Source organism: Lepidochelys kempii, chromosome 8, assembly GCF_965140285.1.
Source record: "Lepidochelys kempii isolate rLepKem1 chromosome 8, rLepKem1.hap1, whole genome shotgun sequence".
NCBI classification, from domain to species: domain Eukaryota; kingdom Metazoa; phylum Chordata; order Testudines; family Cheloniidae; genus Lepidochelys; species Lepidochelys kempii.
The window spans coordinates 37,229,927-37,257,814 of record NC_136387.1 but is presented as its reverse complement, the minus strand read 5'-3'; the positions used below and the strand labels follow the sequence as shown (position 1 = coordinate 37,257,814).

At 53.8% G+C, this 27,888-nt stretch overlaps 2 protein-coding genes across 2 annotated transcripts; one reads left to right on the top strand and one right to left on the bottom strand.

The window, feature by feature from the left end:
- Positions 1-2,212: 2,212 nt before the first annotated feature.
- SRA1 (steroid receptor RNA activator 1) lies at positions 2,213-8,428 on the top strand. Its single transcript, XM_073356079.1, has 5 exons — positions 2,213-2,313; positions 3,740-3,865; positions 6,548-6,762; positions 7,484-7,592; positions 7,973-8,428. Exons 1-5 carry the CDS (start codon positions 2,268-2,270, stop codon positions 8,164-8,166), a joined length of 690 nt encoding a protein of 229 aa, XP_073212180.1. The 5' UTR covers positions 2,213-2,267; the 3' UTR covers positions 8,167-8,428.
- A 7,610-nt stretch (positions 8,429-16,038) lies between these two features.
- On the bottom strand, positions 16,039-24,459 carry EIF4EBP3 (eukaryotic translation initiation factor 4E binding protein 3). Its single transcript, XM_073356066.1, has 3 exons — positions 24,104-24,459; positions 17,383-17,556; positions 16,039-16,400 (listed from the first exon to the last, which is right to left on the bottom strand). The coding sequence occupies exons 1-3, from the start codon at positions 24,216-24,218 to the stop codon at positions 16,372-16,374; spliced, it is 318 nt and encodes a 105-aa protein (XP_073212167.1). The 5' UTR covers positions 24,219-24,459; the 3' UTR covers positions 16,039-16,371.
- Positions 24,460-27,888: the final 3,429 nt, after the last annotated feature.

Below are 27,888 nucleotides of genomic sequence, written 5' to 3'. Positions count from 1 at the left end.
TAGCGGATCTTAAACATAAAAAAGAAGCTTACAAGAAGTGGAAGATTGGACATATGACCAGGGAAGAGTATAAAAATATTGCTCGGGCATGTAGGAATGAAATCAGGAGGGCCAAATCGCACCTGGAGCTGCAGCTAGCGAGAGATGTCAAGAGTAACAAGAAGGGTTTCTTCAGGTATGTTGGCAACAAGAAGAAAGCCAAGGAATGTGTGGGCCCCTTAATGAATGAGGGAGGCAACCTAGTGAAAGAGGATGTGGAAAAAGCTAATGTACTCAATGCTTTTTTTGCCTCTGTCTTCACTAACAAGGTCAGCTCCCAGACTGCTGCGCTGGGCATCACAACATGGGGAATAGCTGGCCAGCCCTCTGTGGAGAAAGAGGTGGTTAGGGACTATTTAGAAAAGCTGGATGTGCACAAGTCCATGGGGCCGGACGAGTTGCATCCGAGAGTGCTAAAGGAATTGGCGGCTGTGATTGCAGAGCCATTGGCCATTATCTTTGAAAACTCGTGGCGAACGGGGGAAGTCCCGGATGACTGGAAAAAGGCTAATGTAGTGCCAATCTTTAAAAAAGGGAAGAAGGAGGATCCTGGGAACTACAGGCCAGTCAGCCTCACCTCAGTCCCCGGAAAAATCATGGAGTAGGTCCTCAAAGAATCAATCCTGATGCATTTACATGAGAGGAAAGTGATCAGGAACAGTCAGCATGGATTCACCAAGGGAAGGTCATGCCTGACTAATCTAATCGCCTTCTATGATGAGATTACTGGTTCTGTGGATGAAGGGAAAGCAGTGGATGTATTGTTTCTTGACTTTAGCAAAGCTTTTGACACGGTCTCCCACAGTATTCTTGTCAGCAAGTTAAAGAAGTATGGGCTGGATGAATGCACTATAAGGTGGGTAGAAAGTTGGCTAGATTGTCGGGCTCAACGGGTAGTGATCAATGGCTCCATGTCTAGTTGGCAGCCGGTGTCAAGTGGAGTGCCCCAGGGGTCGGTCCTGGGGCCGGTTTTGTTCAATATCTTCATAAATGATCTGGAGGATGGTGTGGATTGCACTCTCAGCAAATTTGCGGATGATACTAAACTGCGAGGAGTGGTAGATATGCTGGAGGGGAGGGATAGGTTACAGAGGGACCTAGACAAATTGGAGGATTGGGCCAAAAGGAATCTGATGAGGTTCAATAAGGATAAGTGCAGGGTCCTGCACTTAGGACGGAAGAACCCAATGCACCGCTACAGACTAGGGACCGAATGGCTAGGCAGCAGTTCTGCGGAAAAGGACCTAGGGGTGACAGTGGACGAGAAGCTGGATATGAGTCAGCAGTGTGCCCTTGTTGCCAAGAAGGCCAATGGCATTTTGGGATGTATAAGTAGGAGCATAGCGAGCAGATCGAGGGACGTGATCGTCCCCCTCTATTCGACATTGGTGAGGCCTCATCTGGAGTACTGTGTCCAGTTTTGGGCCCCACACTACAAGAAGGATGTGGATAAATTGGAGAGAGTCCAGCGAAGGGCAACAAAAATGGTTAGGGGTCTGGAACACATGACTTATGAGGAGAGGCTGAGGGAACTAGGATTGTGTAGTCTGCAGAAGAGAAGAATGAGGGGGGATTTGATAGCTGCTTTCAACTACCTGAGAGGTGGTTCCAGAGAGGATGGCTCTAGACTATTCTCAGTGGTAGAAGAGGACAGGACAAGGAGTAATGGTCTCAAGTTGCAGTGGGGGAGGTTTAGGTTGGATATTAGGAAAAACTTTTTCACTAAGAGGGTGGTGAAACACTGGAATGAGTTACCTAGGGAGGTGGTAGAATCTCCTTCCTTAGAGGTTTTTAAGGTCAGGCTTGACAAAGCCCTGGCTGGGATGATTTAACTGGGAATTGGTCCTGCTTTGAGCAGGGGGTTGGACTAGATGACCTTCAGGGGTCCCTTCCAACCCTGATATTCTATGATTCTATGATTCCAAGGGGAGTAATTTAATAGCTGCAGGGGCAGGAGTCCCAGCACTGCCCACGCGGGTCAGTGCAGTAAAGCCCCGGCTCTGGAGAGCCCCCAGCGGCGGAGGCAGCACCCGAGCTCTGACCGCGGCTCCCCGAGACCCCGCCGATCACAGGGGGTCGCTCCTGGCCCGTCCGGCCCCGCTGGAAGCTCCGCCCAGCGCGGCTCAGCCACCCCGCGTGAGCCGCCGCCACCACGCTCCAGTCCGGCGGCGGGGCCGGGCACTCAGCACCTCCCAGGCCACGCCCCAATTCGGAAGGGGCGGGGTCTCATGCCCGGCCGTGACGTGGCGATGGCGGAACTTTACGTGAAACCGGGTGAGGGCGCCGGGCTGGGCAAGTGGGGACGTTCCGCGACCCTGGCCTGAGGGAGGGGAAGTCCTGGGCCCTCCTGTCTGAGGCGGGGGAGCCCTGGCTCCTCCTCTTGTCATGGGGCCTGGAGGAAGCCCCGGCCCCCCCCCTTCCTGTCCTGGGGGCGGGAGGAGCGGAAGCCCCGGCTCCCCCCTTGTGTCTTGGGGCCTGGGGGGGGAGGAGGGGAAGCCCCGGCTCCCCCCTTGTGTCTTGGGGCCTGGGGCGGGGAGAGGAGGGGAAGCCCCGGCTCCCCCCTTGTGTCTTGGGGCCTGGGGCGGGGAGAGGAGGGGAAGCCCCGGCTCCCCCCTTGTGTCTTGGGGCCTGGGGCGGGGAGAGGAGGGGAAGCCCCGGCTCCCCCCTTGTGTCTTGGGGCCTGGGGCGGGGAGAGGAGGGGAAGCCCCGGCTTCCCCCTTGTGTCTTGGGGCCTGGGGCGGGGAGAGGAGGGGAAGCCCCGGCTCCCCCCTTGTGTCTTGGGGCCTGGGGCGGGGAGAGGAGGGGAAGCCCCGGCTCCCCCCTTGTGTCTTGGGGCCTGGGGCGGGGAGAGGAGGGGAAGCCCCGGCTCCCCCCTTGTGTCTTGGGGCCTGGGGCGGGGAGAGGAGGGGAAGCCCCGGCACCCCCCTTGTGTCTTGGGACCTGGGGCGGGGAGAGGAGGGGAAGCCCCGGCACCCCCCTTGTGTCTTGGGGCGGGGGGGGGGAGAGGAGGGGAAGCCCCGGCTCCCCCCTTGTGTCTTGGGGCGGGGGGGGGGGGAGAGGAGGGGAAGCCCCGGCTCCCCCCTTGTGTCTTGGGGCGGGGGGGGGGGGGGGAGAGGAGGGGAAGCCCCGGCTCCCCCCTTGTGTCTTGGGGCGGGGGGGGGGGGAGAGGAGGGGAAGCCCCTGCTCCCCCCTTGTGTCTTGGGGCCTGGGGCGGGGAGAGGAGGGGAAGCCCCGGCTCCCCCCTTGTGTCTTGGGGCCTGGGGCGGGGAGAGGAGGGGAAGCCCCGGCTCCCCCCTTGTGTCTTGGGACCTGGGGCGGGGAGAGGAGGGGAAGCCCCGGCTCCCCCCTTGTGTCTTGGGACCTGGGGCGGGGAGAGGAGGGGAAGCCCCGGCACCCCCCTTGTGTCTTGGGGCGGGGGGGGGGGAGAGGAGGGGAAGCCCCGGCTCCCCCCTTGTGTCTTGGGACCTGGGGCGGGGAGAGGAGGGGAAGCCCCGGCACCCCCCTTGTGTCTTGGGACCTGGGGCGGGGAGAGGAGGGGAAGCCCCGGCTCCCCCCTTGTGTCTTGGGGCCGGAGGGGGGAGAGGGGGGGAAGCCCCGGCTCCCCCCTTGTGTCTTGGGGCTGGGGGGGGGGAGAGGAGGGGAAGCCCTGGCGCTGGCCATTGTGTAGTGCCAGTAATTGGTGCCATTTATGTCTCCCCAGGAAACAAGGAGCGCGGCTGGAACGATCCCCCTCAGTTTTCCTATGGGCTGCAGCTCCAGTGTAGTGGCCCGAAGCGCACCCCCCTCGCACGCAGGGTCCCCGGCCTGGCCCATGGAGCCCCCCAAGGTTAGAATTGCCGCATACATTGCCCTGCAGCCGGTGGGCCCATGCTGGGGGTGGCAAAGCCCATCAGGGATGCTGAGTTAAGCCCAGTCTCTAACTCAAAGTCCCCTTCAGAGGGCTCTCTGCAGAGGAGGATTTCCCCCTTCTGTGCCCCCATAAGCACGGGTGTGGGGAATCCGTGGTAGCCTGCCCCTCTCCTCTGAGGCCTCAGGCTAAGGCTCTTGGGCTCATCACTGTCTCATGCTTTGCTGTAGCTCCTGTGGGACCTGCCTGTCTAGGGTCATGCAGATGTCACACTGACAGATCCCGGTCACCAGTGGGCAGGATCGAACTGGGGAGCTCTGGAGCTTAGTGCATGAGCCTCTACAGCAGGGGTGGGCAAACTTTTTGGTCCGAGGGCTACATCTGGGTATGGAAATTTTATGATGGACCATGAATGCTCATGAAATTGTGGTTGGGGTACAGGAGGAGATGAAGGCTCTGGCGGGGGGTGTGGGCTCTGGGGTGGTGCCAGAAATGAGGAGTTCAGGGTATGGGAGGGGGCTCCAGGCTGGGGCAGGGGGTTGGGGTGTAGGTAGGGGGGTTCCAGGTGGGGGTTCAGGCTCTGGGGTGGGGCTGGGGGTGAGGGGTTTGCGGTCCAGGAGGGTGCTTTGGGTTGGGATTGAGGGGTTTGGAGGGTGATCAGGGCAGGGGGTTGGGACCTGGCAGGGGGCAGGCTCTGGGCGGCGCTTACCTCAAGCAGCTCCTGGAAGCAGTGACATGTACCCCCTCCAGCTCCTACATGAAGGTGTGACCAGGTGGCTCTAGTCTGTGCGCTGCCCTGTCTGTAGGCACCGTCCCTGCAGCTCCCATTGGTCGCATTTCCTGGCCAATGGGAGCTGCAGGGGCGGTGCTTGAGGCGGGGGCAGTGCACGGAGCCCCCTGACTACCCCTAAACATAGGAGCCGGAGGTGGGACATACTGCTACTTCTGGGACCTGCGGCATGTGCGCCCAGAGCAGCTCCCGACCCCGCTCCCTGGCTGGAGTGCAGGAGCAGGGAAAGCCCCAGATGTGGCCCACGGGCTGTAGTTTGCCCACCCCTGCTCTACTGCATGAGCTAAAATCCAGCTGGCTGTTAGCTCAGGCTGTAGAGCAGGCTCATTTTATCTCTCTTTAAGTGGTCTCGGTGCCACAAGATGGGACAGAGCACCACACCCAGAAGGTGTGTGGGTTACACAGAGACCAACCAGCACCTGAGGGAGGCTTTGGGGAAAACAAACAATCCTTTGCGCCCTGGATTTTGTTTCAACTCAGCTGTCAGTCATGTTATCTTCTGTACGTGGCAGCATGAGCCAGTGCTTACGGCTCAAGTCCCAGTCCTGTGCTTTAGGGTGTAGCCTGGTCTTACTTGTGTGTGGTGTGACCACTTCCCCCAGCCTCTGCAGCAGGGGTGGGCAAACTTTTTGGTCTGAGGGCCAAATCTGGGTATGGAAATTGTATGGTGGGCCATGAATGCTCATGAAATTGGGGTTGGGGTGCAGGAGGGGGTGATGGCTCTGGGGTGGGTCCAGAAATGAGGAGTTCAGGGTATGGGAGGGGGCTCCAGGTTGGGGCAGGGGGTTGGGGTGTACCAGCTGAGGGTTCAGGCTCTGGGGTGGGGCTGGGGATGAGGGCTTCCCTCCTATCCACTGGGGATAATGAGAGGTGGCTGCAGCATAATTCATTTGCTTTGAGAGCTGCAGACAGTGCTACTGATGTGGGTGGGTAATTCATCCTTCTAGGAAGGAATGCCTCAGTAGATTTTGCTGCCCAAATCCAGCAGGAGGCCCGACCCCAGCCTGGGCGCTCATTACCTCCTTTCCCCTCTGGCTAACAGGCAACCCTCTAGCTTTGCTGGGTGACTTAGCATTTACAGGTATTTCCCTGAGGTCAGTTCTGCTCATGCCCTCCCAGTGAGGGACAGATTCACTCTGCACCCAGCACTGTTTTCCTCTGCCACCCCAAGGACAAGTTTGGGGAAGCGGGCACTTTATGCTGCCCTGCCCTCCCCTCATCTGCAGAGAAGGGAGGTGCTCGCTGTAATGTGACCACCTGCTTCTCAGAAGCTGGGCTGAGACCTCAACCCATGCCATGTAGGGCACAAGAGCAGTTATCACGTGAAAATGCCTGCTAGTCCCTGCTGACCTGGACAGATCTCAGCTGGGGCCCTGAAGCTGGCAGGTCCATTCCCAGTGCCCTGAGACATCCAGCCCCCTGGTACGGCCAGTAGTACAAACAGTGGAAGGGGTTCTTCTGAACTGCAGCTCTGGGGATGTCTGCACTGTAGGAAAAACCAATGGCACTGCGTCTGAGCCCAGGTCAACTGACTCAGGCTCGTAGTGTGAGAGGCTAATAACAGCAGTGTAGACATTCCCACTTGGGCTGGAGCCTCTACGCTGTTATTAGCCCCACGCTGATGCAGGCTCTGACACTGGCTGCTGTGGGGTTTTCTTTGCAGTGTAGACGTACCCTCTGCTAACTAGGCTGGCTTGGCTTGTTGCGCTGGGCACAGTGAGTCCAGTGTTCTGCTCTGAATGCTTTCCACCTCAGGCCGCCAGAGCTTGGAGCACAGCACCCTCACGTGGTGGGCTGAGCAGGTGGGATTTTGGGTGGCTTGGACTGGACTATTACAGTGGCTGTTGACTCCATAATGTTTGTGTTTTCAGCCCCTACTCCAGCGAATTCTGCTCCTCCCGTGCTGCCAGTAGTCTTACCCTCAAAACCCGTGGGGCCGCCCCCTCTTGCTATGGTCAGCCCTGCTCTGAGGCCGGACACTGTGAAGCAGGTTGCGAGCCTGGCTAAGGAGGAGTGCGAGGTGAATGTAGAGGATGTTCTAGCCCCTCTGAATGAGACTCTGAGCATGTGCAGGAATGCTGTGCAGGTGAGGATTGCTGCTGTGCCCAGTGGCATTGCCAGTGACTCTTTCCACAAAAATGAGGAGTCCGGTGGCACCTTAAAGACTAACAGATTTATTTGGGCATAAGCTTTCATGGGTAAAAAACCCACTTCTTCAGATGCATGGAATGAAAATTACAGATGCAGGCATAAATATATATTGGCACATGAAGAGAAGGGAGTTACCTTACAAGTGAAGAACCAGTGTTGAAGGCCAATTCAGTGAGGATGGATGTGGTCCACGCCCAATAATTGAGGAGGAGGTGTCAATACCAAGAGAGGGAAAATTGCTTTTGTAATGAGCCAGCCACTCCCAGTTCCTATTCAAGCCCAGATTGATGGTGTTAAGTTTGCAAATGATCTGCAGTTTCCTCTTTCCACAGACACAGATGTCGAGCCCTGTACCCTGCTCTCTCTGCTGCTGATTGTCCGCCTCAGGGTGTGTGCAGCCAGGGAAGGGCCCATTGAATGGGGGTGTTTGTTCTCTGTGGCATTACAGGGGCCCGCCATTCCCAAGTTGTCCCTCTGCATCCTGCTGCCTGAGAGGAGGATGTGAAGGCTCAGCTCGCTGGGTGCAGGTGGTTCTGACGGGTCCCCTTCTCAGAGCTCTTCTCTACTTTAGCGCTAGCAGGGGGTGTGTGGTGGGGGCTCTGGCTCAAGGCTTTCTGGTGGCAGTTCTTCACTAAGGCTCCTCTCTGGACTTCCAGAAACAGGTTTGTGATGACATCAGCAGACGCCTCGCTGTGTTTCGGGAGCTGTGGCTCCAGGGAAAGCTGTCTGCCCCTGTGAGGAAGAGGATGAATATCCTGGTTCAGGGTGAGAGGGGCAAAGGGGCGCCAGGGAGCTGTGACCCACTCTAGGGAGGGGGCCAACTTTGCATCTCCCAGGGGTTCTGCACTGCGGCCTACATGCATTCCTTTCCTGGCTCCCCATCTCCTCTCAGCACTCAGCGCTGCTTCCATGTCCCTCACCTGTCAGCATGAGGCCCATTTGTGCCCTGTCATGTCCCCCTCTGTCCGACTGTAGTGCTCCCATCCCTGTGGTATCTAGGCACAACTCTTCTCCCAGCTGGAATCCCAGTGGGTCCAGCGGCTGTGGATGGAGCTCATACTCAGCTCAGAGCCTTTTTTACTCCCCCCATCCACCTGAGAGGTTCATGGGCCACTAACAGGGGCTGCTCTCTCCTTGCCTCCTAGAGCTCCAGCGGCGGCACTGGGATGTGGCTGATGAAATCCATCGCTCGCTCATGGTGGACCATGTCAATGAAGTCAGTCAATGGCTGGTGGGAATCAAACGGTTAATTGCTGAGGCAAGGAACTTGCCTCCTGGAGACTTGGTTGCAAATGATGAGCAGGGAGCTGGAGCTCAGCCAGCCAAAGAGGCCCTGTGAGCCATGGCAAAGCTGGGGGGAACTGAACTGCCTCCAGACCCCACTGTGTCCCCCAGAGGTGATGGAGCTCTTGGCCACTAGGAGCATTTCTCATCGCTGTAGCAGGAAAACAGGGGTTTCTGGCTTCTCCTGTGTCTCCCTGTCCTGCCTCTGCGTGATCCTGATTCAGGATTGGCTCCGCACCAAGGAGAGGCTTTCTTACCACCAATCGATCTCGGGGCAACTTGCTGCATGATACTGAATTAAAATTACTGTTCCAGTGTCCCATGCCTGTGTGAAAGCCCAGTGCCAGCCCTCATCTGGAACCTGCTGTGAGCAGGCTCCAGGGCAGAACAAGACAGGGGAGAGAGCTGCAGCTGGTGTGGACATGTGGTAGATAGTGCTATTCTTTCCCAGGCGTGTCGGGTGTGGGGATGGTGGAGCCCTGGGCTGTAATGACAGGTCAGTCAGATGCTGGGCGTGGAGATCAGCGCTCAGCCCTTCCCATGCCCAGAAGAGGAGCTGGATGATGTTTTTTGGCCCAAGATTGATCAAAAATGCAGTTTTTGTCAACCCAAACAAGGTTCCTTCCCCCCAGCCCAGTAGTTAGGGCATCAGCTGGGCTGTAAGAGACCCAAGTTCAAATCCCTGCTCTGGAAAAGACCCAAAACAGTCTTTTTTAATTCACAGCAAATTCTGAAGTGTCAGTATTGGCTCAACCCAAACCCAATGTTTTTGAACCAGCAGTGCACTGACAATTCTGTTACTCACCCAGCCCTGGTTGCAGTACACTTCCCCTGGCACCAGTCACCTTTGTGCCCAGGGGAGTTGCAGAAAGTTTGGGGCAGGCCTGGCCCTATTTCCCCTTTAGAACATAAGAACAGCCACAGTGGGTCAGCCAAGGGTTCAGTATCCTGTCTTCTGACAGTGGCCAATGCCAGATGCTTCAGGGAGAATGAACAGAATAAGGCAGTTATCTAGTGATCCATCCCCTGTTGTCTACTCCCAGGATCTGGCAGTCAGAGGTTTAGGGACTCTCAGACAGGGGTTGCATCCCTGACCATCCTGGCTAATAGCCATTGATGGCCCTATCCTCCAGGAACGTAGCTAATTCTTTTTGAACCCAGTTACGTTTGGCCTTCACAGCATTCCCTGGCTACAAGTGCCACAGGTTGACTGTGTGTTGTGCAAAGTGAAGGGGTAAACAACACTTCCTTATTTACTTTCTCCACACCAGTCATGATTTTATAGACATCTATCATATCCCCCGTCGTATCTTTTTTAAGATGAAATGTCCCAATCTTACTAATCTCGCCTCATACAAAAACTGTTCTATACCCCTAATAATTTTGTTGCCCTTCTCTGTACGTTTTCCAATTTTAATATATCTTTTTTAACATGGGGCAACCAGATCTGCATGCAATATTCAAGATGTGGGCGTACTATGGATTTATACAGGGGTATTATATTTTCTGTCTTATTATCTATCCCATTTTTAATGGCTCCTAACAGTCTGTTTGCTTTTTTGACTGCCACTGCATATGGAGTGGATGTTTTCAGAGAACTATCTACAATGACTCCCAAGATCTCTTTCTTGAATGGAAATAGCTAATCTAGACCAGTGGTTTTCAAACTGTGGGTTGCGACCCCGGTCAGCACTGCCAACCGGGCTGTTAAAAGTCCCGTCGGCGGTGCTGCCTGGCTAAGGCAGGCTAGTCCCTACCTGTTCTGACACCACGCTGCTCCCTGGAAGCAGTCAGCAGCAGGTCTGACTCCTAGGCTGGGGGGGCCATGGAGCTCCACACTCCCATTGGCTGCGAATAGACCAATGGAAGCCTGGGAGCGGGGGCGGGGGGAAGGCAGTTCCTGTGGGTGAGAACCATGTGGAGCTGATTGCACACCTCTGCCTAGGAGCTGGACCTGCTGCTGGCCTTAGCCCCTGCCCTGCCACGCCATGCCACTGACTGGGAACCACCTGAGGTAACCCATACCCCAATCCCCTGCCCTGAGCCCTCCCCAAACCTGGAGCCCCTTCCTGCACCCCAAACCCCTCATCCCTGGCCCCACCCAAGAGCCTGCACCCCCTGCCCCAGCCCAGAGCCCCCTCTCACACCCTGAACAACTCATTCCCAGCTCCACCCTCCACTCCAACCCTCTGTCCCAAATCCCTCGTCACCAGCTCTGTTGGGTCGTGGGCATCAACAATTTTCTTCAACTGGGTTGCCAGAAAAGAAGTTTGAAAATCACTGATCTAGGCACCACCATTTTATATGTATAGTTGGGATTATGTTTACCAATGTGCATTACTTTGCATTTATCAACATTGAATTTCATCTGCCATTTTGTTGCCCTGTCACCCAGTTTTGTGAGATTCCCTTTGTAGCTCTTCACAGTCTCCCTGGGACTTAATGATCTTTAGAAGTAAGGTGTGTCTCTATGCATTGCAATTGCAGCATGTTCTCCAGCATTCCCTTCTGCCAGCCCCACACTCCGCAGGACTAGTCCTGCCCTAGACAGTCAACGTGCCTTTCCTAGAAACCTGCCCCTCACTGACCAGCTTATGCTTTTAGCATCTGGGGTTCAAAACCAGCATTTGCCCCAGTCACTATCAAGCACCTGCCACCTTTCCTCACTGTAGCTCTTCTCCCTCCTCTTGTACCTGAATCTGCAGTTGGGCTCAATTGCTGCTGCCCCCAATTGGCGTGGCAGGGGCAAGTGTGTGTGTGTGTGTGTATAAAAAGTCAAAGCACCGGGCTTGGATCCTGTCACAGCAGCAGGAAAACATATCCAGCTCTGTAGGGGCCGGATGGCTGCTTGCCCTACCGGTGCAGTAGGGTGAGCAGCACAATGAGCTGGACTGGCTGCCCTTGGCATCACCCCAGGGCCTGCCATTAGCTGGCCCTTCCCTCCCAGCCCACAAGGGGGTCTAGGCCAGGCCCTGCCTCAGTTACCAACCAGCTCTGAGTTTGGGAAGGCAGCTTTGCTTTTTCAGCTGGCGAACTGCAGCTCCCTCACATCATCAGTCCCCTCCAGGAGGTGAACTAGCACTGCCCTCTTGTGGACATTCAGGGACATGCATCAGCAAGGCTGCCACATTGACAGCAACCAGCACTAAGGAATCCAGCTGGTTTCTCTGAGCACAGAGACAATCTCACTCCAAACACCTGCTCAATCCCACACTGTCCTGGTCCAGGCTGTGGGACAGGAATTGCCCCCGAGCCTCTGTGTAACACAGTCACTGCAGCTCAGCAAGGGCACAAGGGGAGAGAGGCTAACAACTCCCTTGCACTCTAAAGGGGACAGCGAGACAATGGCATGGGCTAGCCAGAGGCATCAAAACTCTCTCGCAGCCAGGAGCAGTGCTGGCTGGGGCATGAAGTCTGGGCATTCGGTCCTCAGCCCCTCATCTCCTGGAACCTGGGCGGCCAGACAGATCCGTGGTTGGCATCATTCAGGAGTACGCTGTGACTCCCTGCACTACAAGTTTCGCAGGAGAGATATTCCAGGAGCTGAAGGCAGGTGCAGAGGGAGATTTGGGGTGGGCTAACAGTCCGTAGATTGATATAGAATCATAGAATATCAGGGTTGGAAGGGACCCCAGAAGGTCATCTAGTCCAACCCCCTGCTCAAAGCAGGACCAATTCCCAGTTAAATCATCCCAGCCAGGGCTTTGTCAAGCCTGACCTTAAAAACCTCTAAGGAAGGAGATTCTACCACCTCCCTAGGCAACTCATTCCAGTGTTTCACACACCCTCTTAGTGAAAAAGTTTTTCCTAATATCCAATCTAAACCTCCCCCACTGCAACTTGAGACCATTACTCCTTGTCCTGTCCTCTTCTACCACTGAGAATAGTCTAGAGCCATCCTCTTTGGAACCCCCTTTCAGGTAGTTGAAAGTAGCTATCAAATCCCCCCTCATTCTTCTCTTCTGCAGGCTAAACAATCCCAGCTCCCTCAGCCTCTCCTCATAACTCATGTGTTCCAGTCCCCTAATCATTTTTGTTGCCCTTCGCTGGACTCTCTCCAATTTATCCACATCCTTCTTGAAGTGTGGGGCCCAAAACTGGACACAGTACTCCAGATGAGGCCTCACCAATGTCGAATAGAGGGGAACGATCACGTCCCTCGATCTGCTCGCTATGCCCCTACTTATACATCCCAAAATGCCATTGGCCTTCTTGGCAACAAGGGCACACTGCTGACTCATATCCAGCTTCTCGTCCACTGTCACCCCTAGGTCCTTTTCCGCAGAACTGCTGCCTAGCCATTCGGTCCCTAGTCTGTAGCTGTGCATTGGGTTCTTCCGTCCTAAGTGCAGGACCCTGCACTTATCCTTATTGAACCTCATCAGATTCCTTTTGGCCCAATCTTCCAATTGGTCTAGGTCCTTCTGTATCCTATCCCTCCCCTCCAGCGTATCTACCACTCCTCCCAGTTTAGTATCATCCGCAAATTTGCTGAGTGCGCAATCCACACCATCCTCCAGATCATTTATGAAGATATTGAATAAAACCAGCCCCAGGACCGACCCTTGGGGCACTCCACTTGATACCGGCTGCCAACTAGACATGGAGCCATTGATCACTACCCGTTGAGCCCGACAATCTAGCCAGCTTTCTACCCACCTTATAGTGCATTCATCCAGCCCATACTTCCTTAACTTGGTGACAAGAATACTGTGGGAGACCGTGTCAAAAGCTTTGCTAAAGTCAAGAAACAATACATCCACTGCTTTCCCTTCATCCACAGAACCAGTAATCTCATCATAAAAGGCGATTAGATTAGTCAGGCATGACCTTCCCTTGGTGAATCCATGCTGGCTGTTCCTGATCACTTTCCTCTCATGCAAGTGCTTCAGGATTGATTCTTTGAGGACCTGCTCCATGATTTTTCCAGGGACTGAGGTGAGGCTGACTGGCCTGTAGTTCCCAGGATCTTCCTTCTTCCCTTTTTTAAAGATTGGCACTACATTAGCCTTTTTCCAGTCATCCGGGACTTCCCCAGTTCGCCACGAGTTTTCAAAGATAATGGCCAGTGGCTCTGCAATCACAGCCGCCAATTCCTTCAGCACTCTCGGATGCAACTCGTCCGGCCCCATGGACTTGTGCACGTCCAGCTTTCCTAAATAGTCCCTAACCACCTCTATCTCCACAGAGGGCTGGCCATCTCTTCTGCATTTTGTGATGCCCAGCGCAGCAGTCTGGGAGCTGACCTTGTTAGTGAAAACAGAGGCAAAAAAAGCATTGAGTACATTAGCTTTTTCCACATCCTCTGTCACTAGGTTGCCTCCCTCATTCAGTAAGGGGCCCACACATTCCTTGGCTTTCTTCTTGTTGCCAACATACCTGAAGAAACCCTTCTTGTTACTCTTGACATCTCTGGCTAGCTGCAGCTCCAGGTGCGATTTGGCCCTCCTGATAACATTCCTACATGCCCGAGCAATATTTTTATACTCTTCCCTGGTCATATGTCCAACCTTCCACTTCTTGTAAGCTTCTTTTTTATGTTTAAGATCCGCTAGGATTTCACCATTAAGCCAAGCTGGTCGCCTGCCATATTTACTATTCTTTCGACTCATCGGGATGGTTTGTCCCTGTAACCTCAACAGGGATTCCTTGAAATACAGCCAGCTCTCCTGGACTCCTTTCCCCTTCAAGTTAGTCCCCCAGGGGATCCTGGCCATCCGTTCCCTGAGGGAGTCGAAGTCTGCTTTCCTGAAGTCCAGGGTCCGTATCCTGCTGCTTACCTTTCTTCCCTGCGTCAGGATCCTGAACTCAACCAACTCATGGTCACTGCCTCCCAGATTCCCATCCACTTTTGCTTCCCCCACTAATTCTACCCGATCTGTGAGCAGCAGGTCAAGAAAAGCGCCCCCCCTAGTTGGCTCCTCTAGCACTTGCGCCAGGAAATTGTCCCCTACGCTTTCCAAAAACTTCCTGGATTGTCTATGCACCGCTGTATTGCTCTCCCAGCAGATATCAGGAAAATTAAAGTCACCCATGAGAATCAGGGCATGCGATCTAGTAGCTTCCGTGAGCTGCCGGAAGAAAGCCTCATCCACCTCATCCCCCTGGTCCGGTGGTCTATAGCAGACTCCCACCACTACATCACTCTTGTTGCACACACTTCTAAACTTAATCCAGAGACACTCAGGTTTTTCTGCAGTTTCGTACCGGAGCTCTGAGCAGTCATACTGCTCCCTTACATACAGTGCTACTCCCCCACCTTTTCTGCCCTGCCTGTCCTTCCTGAACAGTTTATAACCATCCATGACAGTACTCCAGTCATGTGAGTTATCCCACCAAGTCTCTGTTATTCCGATCACGTCATAGTTCCTTGACATCACCAGGACCTCCAGTTCTCCCTGCTTGTTTCCAAGGCTTTGTGCATTTGTATATAAGCACTTGAGATAACCTGTTGATCGCCCCTCATTCCCAGTATGAGGCAGGAGCCCTCCCCTCACAGACATTCCTGCCTGTGCTTCCTCCCGGTATCCCGCTTTCCCACTTACCTCAGGGCTTTGGTCTCCTTCCCCCGGTGAACCTAGTTTAAAGCCCTCCTCACTAGGTTAGCCAGCCTGCTGGCAAAGATGCTCTTCCCTCTCTTCGTAAGATGGAGCCCGTCTCTGCCCAGCACTCCTCCTTCATGGAACACCATCCCATGGTCAAAGAAACCAAAGCCTTCTCTCCGACACCACCTGCGTAGCCATTCGTTGACTTCCACGATTCGACGCTCCCTACCTAGGCCTTTTCCTTCCACGGGGAGGATGGACGAGAACACCACTTGCGCCTCCAACTCCTTTATCCTTCTTCCTAGAGCCACATAGTCCGCAGTGATCCGCTCAAGGTCATTCTTGGCAGTATCATTGGTGCCCACGTGGAGAAGCAGGAAGGGGTAGCGATCCGAGGGCTTGATGAGTCTCGGCAGTCTCTCCGTCACATTCGCGAATCTTAGCCCCTGGCAAGCAGCAGACTTCTCGGTTTTCCCGGTCAGGGCGGCAGATAGATGACTCAGTCCCCAGGACTGTCTTTGTCTACAGGCTGTTCCCTCTCACCCAGGACCGAGTGCCATGGATACAGGCAGGGTTTGCCAGCAGCTGCTGGAGCTCATTGAGTCCTGGAGCACTTTCTCCCACAGTGGATTCTGGCACCAGCCTGGGCTCATGGCTAGTAGCTCCCAGCTGGTGGGCCAGTGTAGGTTTGTAATTGCTGCTGCAGCGGTTAGAGGAGACAGTGGAGAAAGCCTTTTCTCCCTGTCCTACTCTAAGTGAGCACCGGGGTCTCTGGGCATACAGCTCATGGAGCTCAGATTGCACCCTCCCAGGGCAGTTGTCATGACAGCCAGCCCCAGTGCTGCAACCACTCCTGAAGAGGCTGAGAGCCGTGAGACACAATTGGGGCTGCTTGGCCCATCACCCCTCCCCCCCCACACTCTGGGGAGGACACAGCTGACCCTGGCCTGAGGGGTTCTCCAACAGCTGATTACGCTGAAGAGCCTGGTTCTGTGCGAAGCTACAAATAAGCAGGAGCCTGGAATCAGTCTCCTCCTGACTGGACTCAAGCCAAGGAAAGCTCCCCCTTTCTCCAGGCACCATCCAGTTTGCACCGCAGCTTTTAACCAAGCCGGATGGGCTCCCCTGACTGCTGGGGACACAGGCCCCCTTCTCCTGGTACCCCTTGACCAGTTCTAACCAAAGGCTCAGATCACCTGCATCTCTCACTCCTCTGGAGGTTAGGGAGGGCCAGTGACACCTGAACACTAGCTCCCCTCAGCTCCAGCTACAAGGGAAAGGGCCATGCGGCTGAGGCTCTACCCATGGACTTGGCAGGCTCTTGCCTAGCCCTGGCTGTGGGTTGGGAGTGAAGCACAGAAGATGCGCAGGGCGGAAGGGGATACAGGAAGGTTGTTTATTGCACAGCCTCAGAGCGAGCCCATGGTGTAGCCACTAGACACGCTCAGCGCAGTGAGCCCAGCCGTGCACCGCAGGGTTGGGGGACAGAGCAGCCGCTCATGCCAGCTCCCCACACCAGCCACCACACCTGGGCTTCATTTCAGTAAAAAAAACTGAGAACAAATGCAACTGCAGAGAAACAGTGTTAAAACAGCGCCACATCCATAGGCAGCAGCCGCGCCAGGGCCTCGCTCACTTCTGGGTCTTCAGGGAGGGAAAGGAGGCAGGAGCCCCAGGAAAGCAGCTTGCCGCCAGCTGGCCGCATTGCTGGGAGCTCAGATATCCATGGCAAACTGATCGTCATCTGGGCAGGAGAAAGAAACAAGGTCTGCGTTAGAAGGACGGCACGTGGCAAGGGGGGGCTCTGCAGGGATCACTGTGGGGACATGATGCTGTTAACCAGGAGATCAGCTACTGCCAATAGCAGCAGCATGGACGGGTGGATCAGAGCGAGGATCTGTCTTCCCCCAGCTGCGTTCCTGGGTCACGGCTCTGCACAGCTGACCTGCATTGGCCTCCAGATGTGGCCTCCCATCTCCCCTCCCCTCAGCCTGTTCCGGCTGCCAGCAATGGAGGAGTCCCAGGGTTGCCATTGCTGCAGTCTGAATTGAGTGTGTGTGGGGTCCATGTGATGGGGTGGCTCAAGGGAAGCAGAGCCCCAGGGAGAGCAGCTGCAACTCCCTGGGGAAGAAGGGGAGGGGGCAGAGACAGCAATTTGCAGTTCCCCTCCCATCCACAAGGGGTGCTCAATGCTCAATGGGTCACCCACCCAATCGGAGCAGAGTTCCTGAGGGGAGTAAACTATGTTTCCAGCCCTGCCATGCAGCTGCAGGAGGCAGCTGTGGTCCTGGCACTGATGCCCGCTGAGCCCAGTGGCAGCCCAAAGAGGGAGAGGCCAGTGGCTCCACGCACCCAGGACTGGTCTCCATCCCCTGGCATGGGGAACGAGCAGAGGATGGCAGGCGGGGGCTTGGCCTCCTCACTGCCCCCTGGACAGGACATGGACCAGCAGCAGAGGCAGATGGAACCAGACAACCTCTCCCCATCCCAGTGCTGGAAGGGGATGCTGCTCCCCCAGGGTGGGAGCTGCATTACTCCCCGCTCCCTCCACTTCAAGTCCTGCTTCAGGTGCCTTGAAACAGGCAGGACAAAGTCACTTGTGATGCACTAGGGGAGCCCCAAGGGGGCAGCCCTTCTGCTCTGGGTTCTCAGGCCCCAAGCGCTGCAGCAGGAGCGAAGGTGACGGGCAGTGTTCCGGGACTAGGGGTTGGGCACATGCGTTTTACCTGGGACCTCTTCCTCGGTCTCATTTTGTTCCTTAAGATCCTCCAGCTTGGAGTGCGCCGCGTGGGGGGGAGAGGTGATGCCGGGGATGTGAGGGAGGTAGCAGGGGGGCGTCCTGGCAACGGGCGAGTTCTTACACTCCAGCAGGAATTTACGGTCATAGATTATCCTGGTACCTGTCAAACCCAGCAGGCAAATCAGCCCCCGGCACTCAGGTGCCCTCTTCCAAGAGACCTGCCCACCACAGTCTGCCCCGCAGGGAGCTCGGAAGTCTCTGCCAACCCCTCTCCAAGCCTGGAGCAGGCAAGATCAAGCCCAGACTTGTGCCAGCATCTCCTGTGTTGCTGAGCCATGTGACACCACGGCTGTCAGCCCAGGCAGAGCTGCTACTAGTAATTAACATTAATTAGAACATAAGAGCAGCGATACCGGGCCAGATCATGGTCCGCCTTGCCCAGTATCCTGCCTCTGACAGTGGCCCATACCAGAGCTTCAGGAGGAGTGTACAGAACAGGGCAATTATGGAGCAATCCACCCCAGCTTCTGGCAGTCAAAGGTTTAGGGTCACCTCAAGCACGGGGCTGCCTCCCTGACCAGCTTGGTAATAGCAATTGATGGAGCCATCCTCCAGGAACTAATCCAGTTCTGTTTTGAACCTAGTTATAGTTTTGGCCCTCACAACATCCCCTGGCAATGAGTTCCACAGGTTAGTTGTGCCTTCTGTGAAGAAGTACTGCTCTTGTTTGCATTAAACCTGCTGCCTATTAATTTCATTGTGTAATCCCTACTTTCTGTATTGTGTGAAGAAGTAAATAACACTTCCCCATTTACTTCTCCCACCATTCCTGGTTTTATAGAGCTCTATCATATCCCCCTTAATTGTCTCTTTTTTAAGTCAAACAGCCCTAATCTTCTTAGGTTTCAGAGTAGCAGCTGTGTTAGTCTGTATCCGCAAAAAGAAAAGGAGGACGTGTAGCACCTTAGAGACTAACAAATTTATCTGAGCATAAGTTTTCGTGAGCTACAGCTCACTTCATCAGATGCATTCAGTGGACAATGCAGTGCGGAGATTTATATACACAGAGCATTTATATGCTCAAATAAATTTGTTAGTCTCTAAGATGCCACAAGTACTCCTTTTCTAATCTTCTTAGTTGCTCCTTCTATTGAAGTCATTCCATACCTGTCATCATCCTTTTTGCCCTTCTCTAACCTTTTCCAGTTCCACTCTATTCTTTTTGAGCTGGGGCAACCAGACCTGGATGCAGCGTTCAAAGTGTGGGCAGACCATCGGTTTATATAGTGGTATTATGAACATTCCTAACTTTTTGTTAGGCTTTTTGGCCCCTGCTATGCACTGAGCGGAAGTTTTCAGAAAATGATCTATGGTGACTCCAGATCTTTTTCTTGGGTCGTAACAACTAATTCAAACCTCCTCATTGTGTATGTGTCTCATAGGGATTATGTGACATTTATTTGGCTCCTTTCAACGTGAAGGACCCCAGAGCATTCCAGATACAAGGATCACTGTAGCCAGCACTGAATGCAGCTGTCTCTGGGGTGTGTCACAGCAGCTGGTTAAAACCACCCAGCAAAATTACACAACAGTTTAGGGCTTCAAGGATCCCAATGGAAATTGCAGTGGGAAATTAGGGAGGCAGAATGGGGCTGGGTCAAGCTACCATTCCACAGGGGGCTTTTCTGTTGCAGCCTTTTTACTATCCTCACCCCCAACCTTTCCCATTGGTGCTACTCCTGGGTCAGTTCTGCCAAAAGGTGTTACTGGCCAGCGGTGTTTTCACTGCCACCTGGTGCTGCTCTGAGCGTGGTTAGATGACCTGGTGGTTAAATGGCAGTGGCTGGTCTGTGCTAGCACCAGCGGAGCTGGGCCAGCAGTAGCAGGCTGGGGTAGATGCAGCCCTCGAGCACCAGGGGATCTGTAGTCACTGTATGCAGACAGGACGCAGGTTTTACATCCCCCGCAAGGGATGGGGCCTTCAGCAGCACAGCGCCCCCTAGCATCAGCCTGGGGTGCCAATTGTCCAGGACAGAGTGGAAGTGCTGTCAGCTGTTCCCCAAATCCATTGCCAGCACCACTCCCGATTTCCCAGATGTTTCCCATTCCGACCCTGACCCTGCTGAGACCAGCCCCAGGCAGCCTGCCTGCATGCAGCAGCTGTGTTTATGGGACCTACCCACACGTCACACAGCTTCACCTGCCAGCCCCCTCTAGCACAGGAGGGGATCCGGGTGAGCTCTGGGAGGGCACAAGAGATTCTGCTTGAATAGGGCAGTGCTGCCAGGGATCCCTTCCTCCCAGCTGGCAACACAAGCTCACCCAGCCACGTGACCCTTCAGCCACCAACTGCTGACACCCAGCCACTCTTCCTCCTCCCCCTAGTAATCCAGCCTAGCAACAGGTGGCAGGGGATAATTTAGAACAACGCTTCCTCAGCTCTCGTCCCCTAAAGCCCCTACTCTACTTGCGCTATATTGATGACATCTTCATCATCTGGACCCATGGAAAAGAAGCCCTTGAGGAATTCCACCATGATTTCAACAATTTCCATCCCACCACCAACCTCAGCCTGGTCCAGTCCACACAAGAGATCCACTTCCTGGACACTACAGTGCTAATAAACAATGGTCACATAAACACCACCCTATACCGGAAACCTACTGACCGCTATTCCTACCTGCATGCCTCCAGCTTTCACCCTGACCACACCACACGATCCATCGTCTACAGCCAAGCTCTGCGATACAACCGCATTTGCTCCAACCCCTCAGACAGAGACAAACACCTACAAGATCTCTGTCAAGCTTTCTTAGAACTACAATACCCACCTGCGGAAGTGAAGAAACAGATTGATAGAGCCAGAAGAGTTCCCAGAAGTCACCTACTACAGGACAGGCCTAACAAAGAAAATAACAGAACGCCACTAGCCGTCACCTTCAGCCCCCAACTAAAACCCCTCCAACGCATTATTAAGGATCTACAACCTATCCTAAAGGATGACCCAACACTCTCACAAATCTTGGGAGACAGGCCAGTCCTTGCCTACAGACAGCCCCGCAACCTGAAGCAAATACTCACCAACAACCACATACCACACAACAGAACCACTAACCCAGGAACTTATCCTTGCAACAAAGCCCATTGCCAACTGTGTCCACATATCTATTCAGGGGACACCATCACAGGGCCTAATAACATCAGCCACACTATCAGAGGCTCGTTCACCTGCACATCCACCAATGTGATATATGCCATCATGTGCCAGCAATGCCCCTCTGCCATGTACATTGGTCAAACTGGACAGTCTCTACGTAAAAGAATAAATGGACACAAATCAGATGTCAAGAATTATAACATTCATAAACCAGTCGGAGAACACTTCAATCTCTCTGGTCACGCAATCACAGACATGAAGGTCGCTATCTTAAAACAAAAAAACTTCAAATCCAGACTCCAGCGAGAAACTGCTGAATTGGAATTCATTTGCAAATTGGATACTATTAATTTAGGCTTAAATAGAGACTGGGAGTGGCTAAGTCATTATGCAAGGTAGCCTGTGTCCTCTTGTTTTTTCCTAACCCCCCCCCTCCCCCAGATGTTCTGGTTTAACTTGGATTTAAACTTGGAGAGTGGTCAGTTTGGATGAGCTATTACCAGCAGGAGAGTGAGTTTGTGTGTGTATGGGGGTTGGGGGGGATGTGAGAAAACCTGGATTTGTGCAGGAAATAGCCCAACTTGATTGTCATGCACATTGTGTAAAGAGTTGTCACTTTGGATGGGCTATCACCAGCAGGAGAGTGAATTTGTGTGGGGGGGTGGAGGGCGAGAAAACCTGGATTTGTGCTGGAAATGGCCCAACTTGATGATCACTTTAGATAAGCTATTACCAGCAGGACAGCGGGGTGGGAGGAGGTATTGTTTCATGGTCTCTGTGTGTACATAATGTCTTCTGCAGTTTCCACAGTATGCATCCGATGACGTGAGCTGTAGCTCAGGAAAGCTTATGCTCAAATAAATTGGTTAGTCTCTAAGGTGCCACAAGTACTCCTTTTCTTTTTGCGAATACAGACTAACACGGCTGTTACTCTGAAACCAGGTAACACAGGCTCTGCAAGGGGGAGGGAACAGCAGAGCAGCGGCGGGGAGAGCCCAGAAATCCCGGCACTGCTGAGCACAGGCTGCAGCCTTTGGAGCAGAGCAAACATATCAGGTAACCCAGTGCAGGCAGCTCGGAGCAGCTGACCTCGACCTCGGTGCCAGCACCTGCTGCAGCTCCCACCCCTCCTGAGATAAGACTTATCATGAGCCAGCGCTGGCAGGATGGACTCGTGCAGTTTAACTGAAAGGCTCCCTGCATGTGGATAAAAGCATGCAGCCCAGCGGGCCAAGGGACGCGCCAGACACAAGGACAAGTGTGGACGGCTTTCTAAAAATAGAGACATGCTGGTGAGGCCAGTAGGGTCACTTCCACCAGAGTCCCAGAGAGCCCCGAGGCAGGAGTCTGCCTTGCCCACAGACACATCTGGCAGAGCACCCCTCCCAGCGGGCACAGCCCAGCTCCTACCCACACCCCACCCAGATCTTGTCTGAGGATTTTGTCCTGCTGCTAATCAGACGGGTACCTAAGAGTCTCCCACGACAGAGCAACAACAGCAAAAACCCCACTCGGCTCCCTGGAGCTTCTGGCTCTTCTCCCTTTTCAGGGTCTGAGCAGTGCTGCTCAGGGGAAGGATTTCAGAGGGGTGGTGTGGGGCTGTGAGGGTCCCTGTGTTTAGGTGGCAAAGCTCCATCACATCGGAAGGTTTTGCAGAGGATGCTCACACTGTGGCAGCTCCCCAATGACAGAATCAGGGACCCACTCACTGACTCAGAGGTCACTCTGCAATAGCAACTATGAAACGGGAGCCAACAGTCCCCCAGCACCAATGGGTGACATGCGGTCATTCATTCACATTACTGAGGCTGCCTGAGAGCACACCAGTCTCCCCCGCTGCAGCTTGCTCTGAAGGAAACACCTTTGGCCAAGAGCACAGCAGCAAAAGAATCTCAGACCCTCCGCTCCCAGAGCTTGTGTCTACACATGGAGCCACTGGGCTAACCTCGACAGGAACGAAACCCTCTTACTCCAACACCCACACAGGGAGGTACTCAGGAACGTTCCTTACTCGGTCCATGTGTGGACAAACCAGGGAGAAAGGGGAAAACCTGGAGGCAAGGATGCTCTGGCCTGTTTGAGGAGCTAGGCCATGCAGAGTGCAGCAGGGACTGCACCTGAGGAATGTTCTAGATCAGTGATTCTCAAGCTATTTACCATTGTGTCCCCACGTGTATGGCCCTGAGGAGGTCACATGGGCTGCACCTGTGCGCTGACTGGGCCCCGCAGGTTGCTCTAGATCATCTCTGTCCAAACTCACACTTCCAACTTTGAATTTAAATCCCTCGTGCTGCCTCTACCCCAAGCTTTTCCTTAAACTCTCCCCTGGGTCCTAGCCCCATTGGCAGGGCTAGTGAGGACAGGACACTGGTGTTTTAACCACCGCATCAGCTAACCCTGCTCAGAGCAGGGTTTGATAACAGTCATAAAGTTACTGGCAGCCGCCCAGCCCCTGCCTGCCCTGAAGCTCCCCCTGCTACAACAACAGAGGGTGTAGCAGGAAGAAGTCCTGCAGGACAGAGCCCTAGCATCTGAGTAGTGCAAGTAACAGCCCTGCTTTGGAAATGTGTCCACCGTAATGTTACAAATCTAACAACCTAGGAGGCAACAAGGGAACCCTTCTGGTTCTCAGGGCCAGGGGCTCCCCGGGCCGGCACAGCTGCAGAGGTGTGGCCCCGACCGAGTTTTCAGGAAGCCTTTGTTTGGTGTCTCTCCTCACAGGCTCCTGTGCATTCACGTGGCATCGATGCAGGGTTTGCAACTCCCAAGCGGGGTATGCGAAGCTCAGCCCGCGGCCCAGCCCATCACTTCCACAGCCCTTGTTATTATGAGGTGTACTGTGGGAGCCACACAGCCCCCCTGGGCCTTGGCCGCTCCATGCAGGTGGTCAAGGAATCGGGCAGTTTTGGATTAAACACCGTGCAGAGCCTGGTACCTCTTATGCTAACTCCCTTGCACCCCCCCGGGGGCGCCTCTTCCTCCCTGGCATGAGCCATGTGGGGCGGGGGCCAAATCCTTTGGGTCGCAGGGGAAAACCGAGATCCCGTCCAGGCGAAGGCAAAACCCGCTCAAACCTTCCTGGGGCCCAGCCAGCCAAGGGCAATTCCAGCTCGAAGAGGCTTTTCGGACACGGGGGACGTGTGAAGGGGCTTGAGTCGCCCCGATCCGCTCCGAGTGCGCAGCGCCGGGCGCCCCAGCGAGCTCAGCTCAGGTGCAGCCGGACGGGTCCCCCCGCCGTTACAGAACCGGGTCTGAGTCGCTGGACTGCGCCCCCCCGCCCAAACCGGAGAGGCTCGGGGCAGCGGCCGGAGATCGGGGCAGCCCCATTCGCCCTCCCGCGGGAACGGGGGCACCGGACCCGCTGCCTGGGAGCCCGGTGGGACACGGGAGGCCGCTCCCCAGGGATCCAGGAAGGCCCGGGCCGTCTCCGCGCGGGGGAGTCGAGTTGCAGCCGCAACAGGGGGCACTGGACCGGCTGCAGGCAGAGGCTGGGGTGCTGCTGAGCCCAGGGGCTGCTCGGGGAGCGGGCCCTGCTGCGGCCCGGCCTTACCCCCAGGGGTGGTGGAGTAGAGGGTCCCGCCGGGGGTGCAGCTGTAGCCGTCTGGGGAGCCCTGGTCTCGGCCGCCCGGAATGGGGCAGGAGCTCGTGGTGCTCGCAGCGGCCATGGAGCCCGATCGGTATCCGCGGGGCACAGCGACACGTGCAGGCCCGGGGCGGGGCCAGGCGGGGTGGGGTCCTTCCCTCCCCGAGGCAGGCGGGGCTGCTCCTTCCCCGAGGCAAGCAAGCAGGTCAGTGCCCGGCCAGCGCACAGGCTCCTGCCCAGCCTGGGGACGGGACTGCGGCGGGGCGCTGGACCTAGCCTAGCTCTGACCCGGGATCCCTGCTGCTTACGTGGAGCAAACAGGCGGCCCCGCGTTAGAAAGGAGCCGAACACTGAGAGGTGCCCATGAATCACCCGAGGAGGTGGGACTCAAACGCCAGCCTCCCCCGCTCCTACCAGCTGGGCTGTCCCCCAGGAAGCGATAAGGTCCCTCCCCGAACCACAGAAACCGGCTGGTGCTTAGTAGACCGGAACCAGGGAAACCCATTTGAACATGTTTCTGCAAAGCAGCCGCGGGCATGAGGCTGCCCCCTCCTGCCGGGGTGGGCAGGCCTCAGAGAGCCTTGGTATCAGGACAGGACATCACTGTTGCTGCTGGCAAACGCCTCTCCACAGGAATCAAGAAGCTAGGGATCGATTAAACTTAAGGAAATATTTCTACCTAGAGCCTGGACCCAGTGAGCCCCAGTAAAAAGCCATCCGCTCCGTGGGGCAGGGCTCTATCTTAGCTCAGCAAGCTACAGGGGAACCGGTTTGCCAGATTCTCCTCCACAAAACCGCTTTAAGCTCCTTCCAGGGGCAAATAAAGACCTCCAGACACAGTCAGTGGCAGATCAACGACGCAAGGCCTAGCGGTCCGCTTTGGGAGGAAGACCAATGATTCAGAAATTGAGAGTTCCCAGGGGAAGCAGGCAGTGGTAGAGGAATAAAAAGGTAGGGTCTCCTGGGGATAGCAAAGCTTTGACTCAAGTAGGTCCAGTTTAGGTTTAATCCATCCTGGCCCACACACAAATATGTCAAATTCATGTGTTGAAATCTTAAAAAATTGCAAGGGTGTCATTTCTCTTTGCAGTCTCGGTTTTGCAGGGCCCTGTACAAAGTGCCAGCATGCAGACCCTCAGGCAGCCTTATGCAATCCCCACAGCAGAGCAAGGGTGTGCCTGGGAAACTGGCAGCCAAGCAGGCTGGGATGAGCGTTTTTGAGTTTTGGCAGTTCAGAGTGCTTGTTCCTCCCTACTTGTGTGTTTTGTGGCAAAAGGCTAGGCACTTCTAGGGCTGCTGTTTTCCCATGGCCAAACAGCATTCTATTACTCCCAGTTCAGAAATAATTCTCAAGCTCCACTGAAGTGAAGTTTTGTCATTGACTTGAATGGAGAGCTGGTATTTCACCCTCAGAAGGCAGACATTTCTGACCCATCTTCCTCTTCCTGTGCTCTATGATCAGGGATGGATTTTCCACCTATGGGAATGACTGGTCTGTCTCCTTGGTCTGGGGGAGGAGGTCTTGGGCAAAGAAAAGTGGTAGGCCTCAGTTCCCAATCCCTGTACATTGTACCATGCTGCTCACAGGGGTGGTGCTATATTGAACATCAATATTACTACTGCACTTTTTTTGGGGGGGGGTGGGTCCCCCCAAGAGCAATCAGATTTCAAAACACCTTGGGTCTTCTTATAGATTCCCCCACTATTAAACATTGTCCCACTGCCTTGAGTTTATATAAAAATAGCAAAGGGAGTTTAGCTATTAAACTTGTTCTATGTACCACCACATGTTCATGGGACACCAAGTTCTTGGTATCTTTTCCATTGTGGGCCTGATGCAGGCTTCAAGAGCATTAGAATGACCACAGACTGAGACACCATGAAAGATCTCTACTTCAGGGCAACTCCATGACCATCACATTTTATTGACTTCCACTGGGTACCAGCAGGACAGTGGGGTGGGAGGAGGTATTGTTTCATATTCTCTGTGTATATATAAAGCCTGCTGCAGTTTCCACGATATGCATCTGAGGAAACGAGCTGTAGCTCACGAAAGCTTATGCTCTAATAAATTGGTTAGTCTCTAAGGTGCCACAAGTACTCCTTTTCTTTTAGTCAGAACATAATTTGCTTCCCAATGTTTTGTTGGAGATGTTAATAGTTACATTTGCTAAGAATTTGCAAAGTACAGGTAACTGTACAAATCTGAGTTTTGTTTCACATATTCCTCACTGAATAACTCCATAATCCTGGTTTCGTAGTTTGTCACACCTTTCCCCCCCCCCAAGTTTATGCAGCATCCAACTTCAAACTATAAGCTCTTCAGAGCAAAGCTTCTTTACTTGTTTCTGGGAAGCATCTAGAGTTCTTTTGGAAGCTCCAATATTCAGGAAGTATTAATACAACAATAAAAATTTTTATCCTGTGCAAAAAACTCTGGAACTCGATATATCATATTTTAATTGGGTTAATATGCTATTGTAAACAGAACATCTGCTCTGCTGTAAAGGGGGTAAATTGTTAGGGAAAGAAATAGCATCTACAATGAAATGTGTTCTCGTGTAGGGACATTTATGTTCCATTCTTAAATATTAGTGGAATACCTCAGTATGTTCAAAAGGTTATTGAGATTTGATCATCTACTAGTTCTTGGATACTATTTCTGCACTTTATGTTTTCAAAAACATTTAAAAAAAGTGACCAGGCAAAAATATGCCACCACATGGTTTGCAAGGAGTGAACTCTCGGCAAATCGTCACTGAATCTTTTCTTCCGGTTGCTGCTTCCTCAGGCTTTTCCAGGAAAAACTGTATTTCTGCATATAGGGAATTGGCAGGAGGGGTGGCAAGATGGGGGAAGTCTGTCTATATTCAGACTTTTGCCTTTGAGACTGTAAAAAAGTGGTCCATGACACTGGGTACCCATTTGTGTAGTGTAGTTACTGGCTTGAGAAGTGGATCAGATCTTCACATTATAATTAGTGTCTCATTACTGAGCAAGAGTAAAGTATGATTTTAAGGCAAAAGCGTCACATTTCCAACCTGGAACGATACTCAAAGGAGCTTGCAAAACCTGTTCTGATTCTCAGAAATGTGATGATAAACTCTGATCATGTTTAAAGGGACACAAATAATTTAAGATCAAATATTGGCCGACGTTATGACTGATAGTGAAATATTCTCTGGTTTTCAGATATCTGTTTTCAGAAATCTACCTGTCACCAAGATATGTATTAGATCAGTGGTTTTCAACCTGTGGTCCATGGACCATTGGAGGTCCACAGATTATGTTTAAGGGGTCCATGAAAGGTTGTTGTTACCATAGTACAGTGGTTTTCAACCTGTGGTCTGCAAATGCCTGGGGGTCCACAGACTATGTTTAAGATGTTTAAAGAGGTCTGCACCTCCATTTGAAATTTTTTAGGGGTCTGCAAATGAAAACACGGTATTAGATGAAGAGACCCTTTGGTATGTAGGAGCTACCCAGGGTTGTGTGTTCTCCTGCTGTCGTCTTTGGCTATTAGGATGTCAAGTTAAAGCATATTCCCAGACCCAGAGCTGTACCTGATATAGCTGACACACCAGTAAAAAATCCAAACAATTAAAAACAGGATAGCCACACTGGCTTGCGTGTATTAGTTGGATAGCTGTGTTACTCTGTATCCACAAAAACAACGAGGAGTCTGGAGGCACCTTAAAGACTAACAAATGTATTTGGCAATAAGCTTATGTGGGTAAAAACCCCACTCTTCA

What these genes read in the sequence shown, in the direction of transcription:
- EIF4EBP3 (XM_073356066.1), bottom strand. Translation starts at nt 24,218, where the DNA reads ATGGCCGCTGCGAGCACCACGAGCTCCTGCCCCATTCCGGGCGGCCGA. An exon ending in CTACTCCACCACCCCTGGGG is followed by an intron (nt 17,557 to 24,103) that starts GTAAGGCCGGGC and finishes TGGGTTTGACAG; the next exon opens with GTACCAGGATAATCTATGAC. An exon ending in GACCGAGGAAGAGGTCCCAG is followed by an intron (nt 16,401 to 17,382) that starts GTAAAACGCATG and finishes TCTCCTGCCCAG; the next exon opens with ATGACGATCAGTTTGCCATG.
- SRA1 (XM_073356079.1), top strand. Translation starts at nt 2,268, where the DNA reads ATGCCCGGCCGTGACGTGGCGATGGCGGAACTTTACGTGAAACCGG. An exon ending in GGAACTTTACGTGAAACCGG is followed by an intron (nt 2,314 to 3,739) that starts GTGAGGGCGCCG and finishes ATGTCTCCCCAG; the next exon opens with GAAACAAGGAGCGCGGCTGG. An exon ending in TGTGCAGGAATGCTGTGCAG is followed by an intron (nt 6,763 to 7,483) that starts GTGAGGATTGCT and finishes CTGGACTTCCAG; the next exon opens with AAACAGGTTTGTGATGACAT.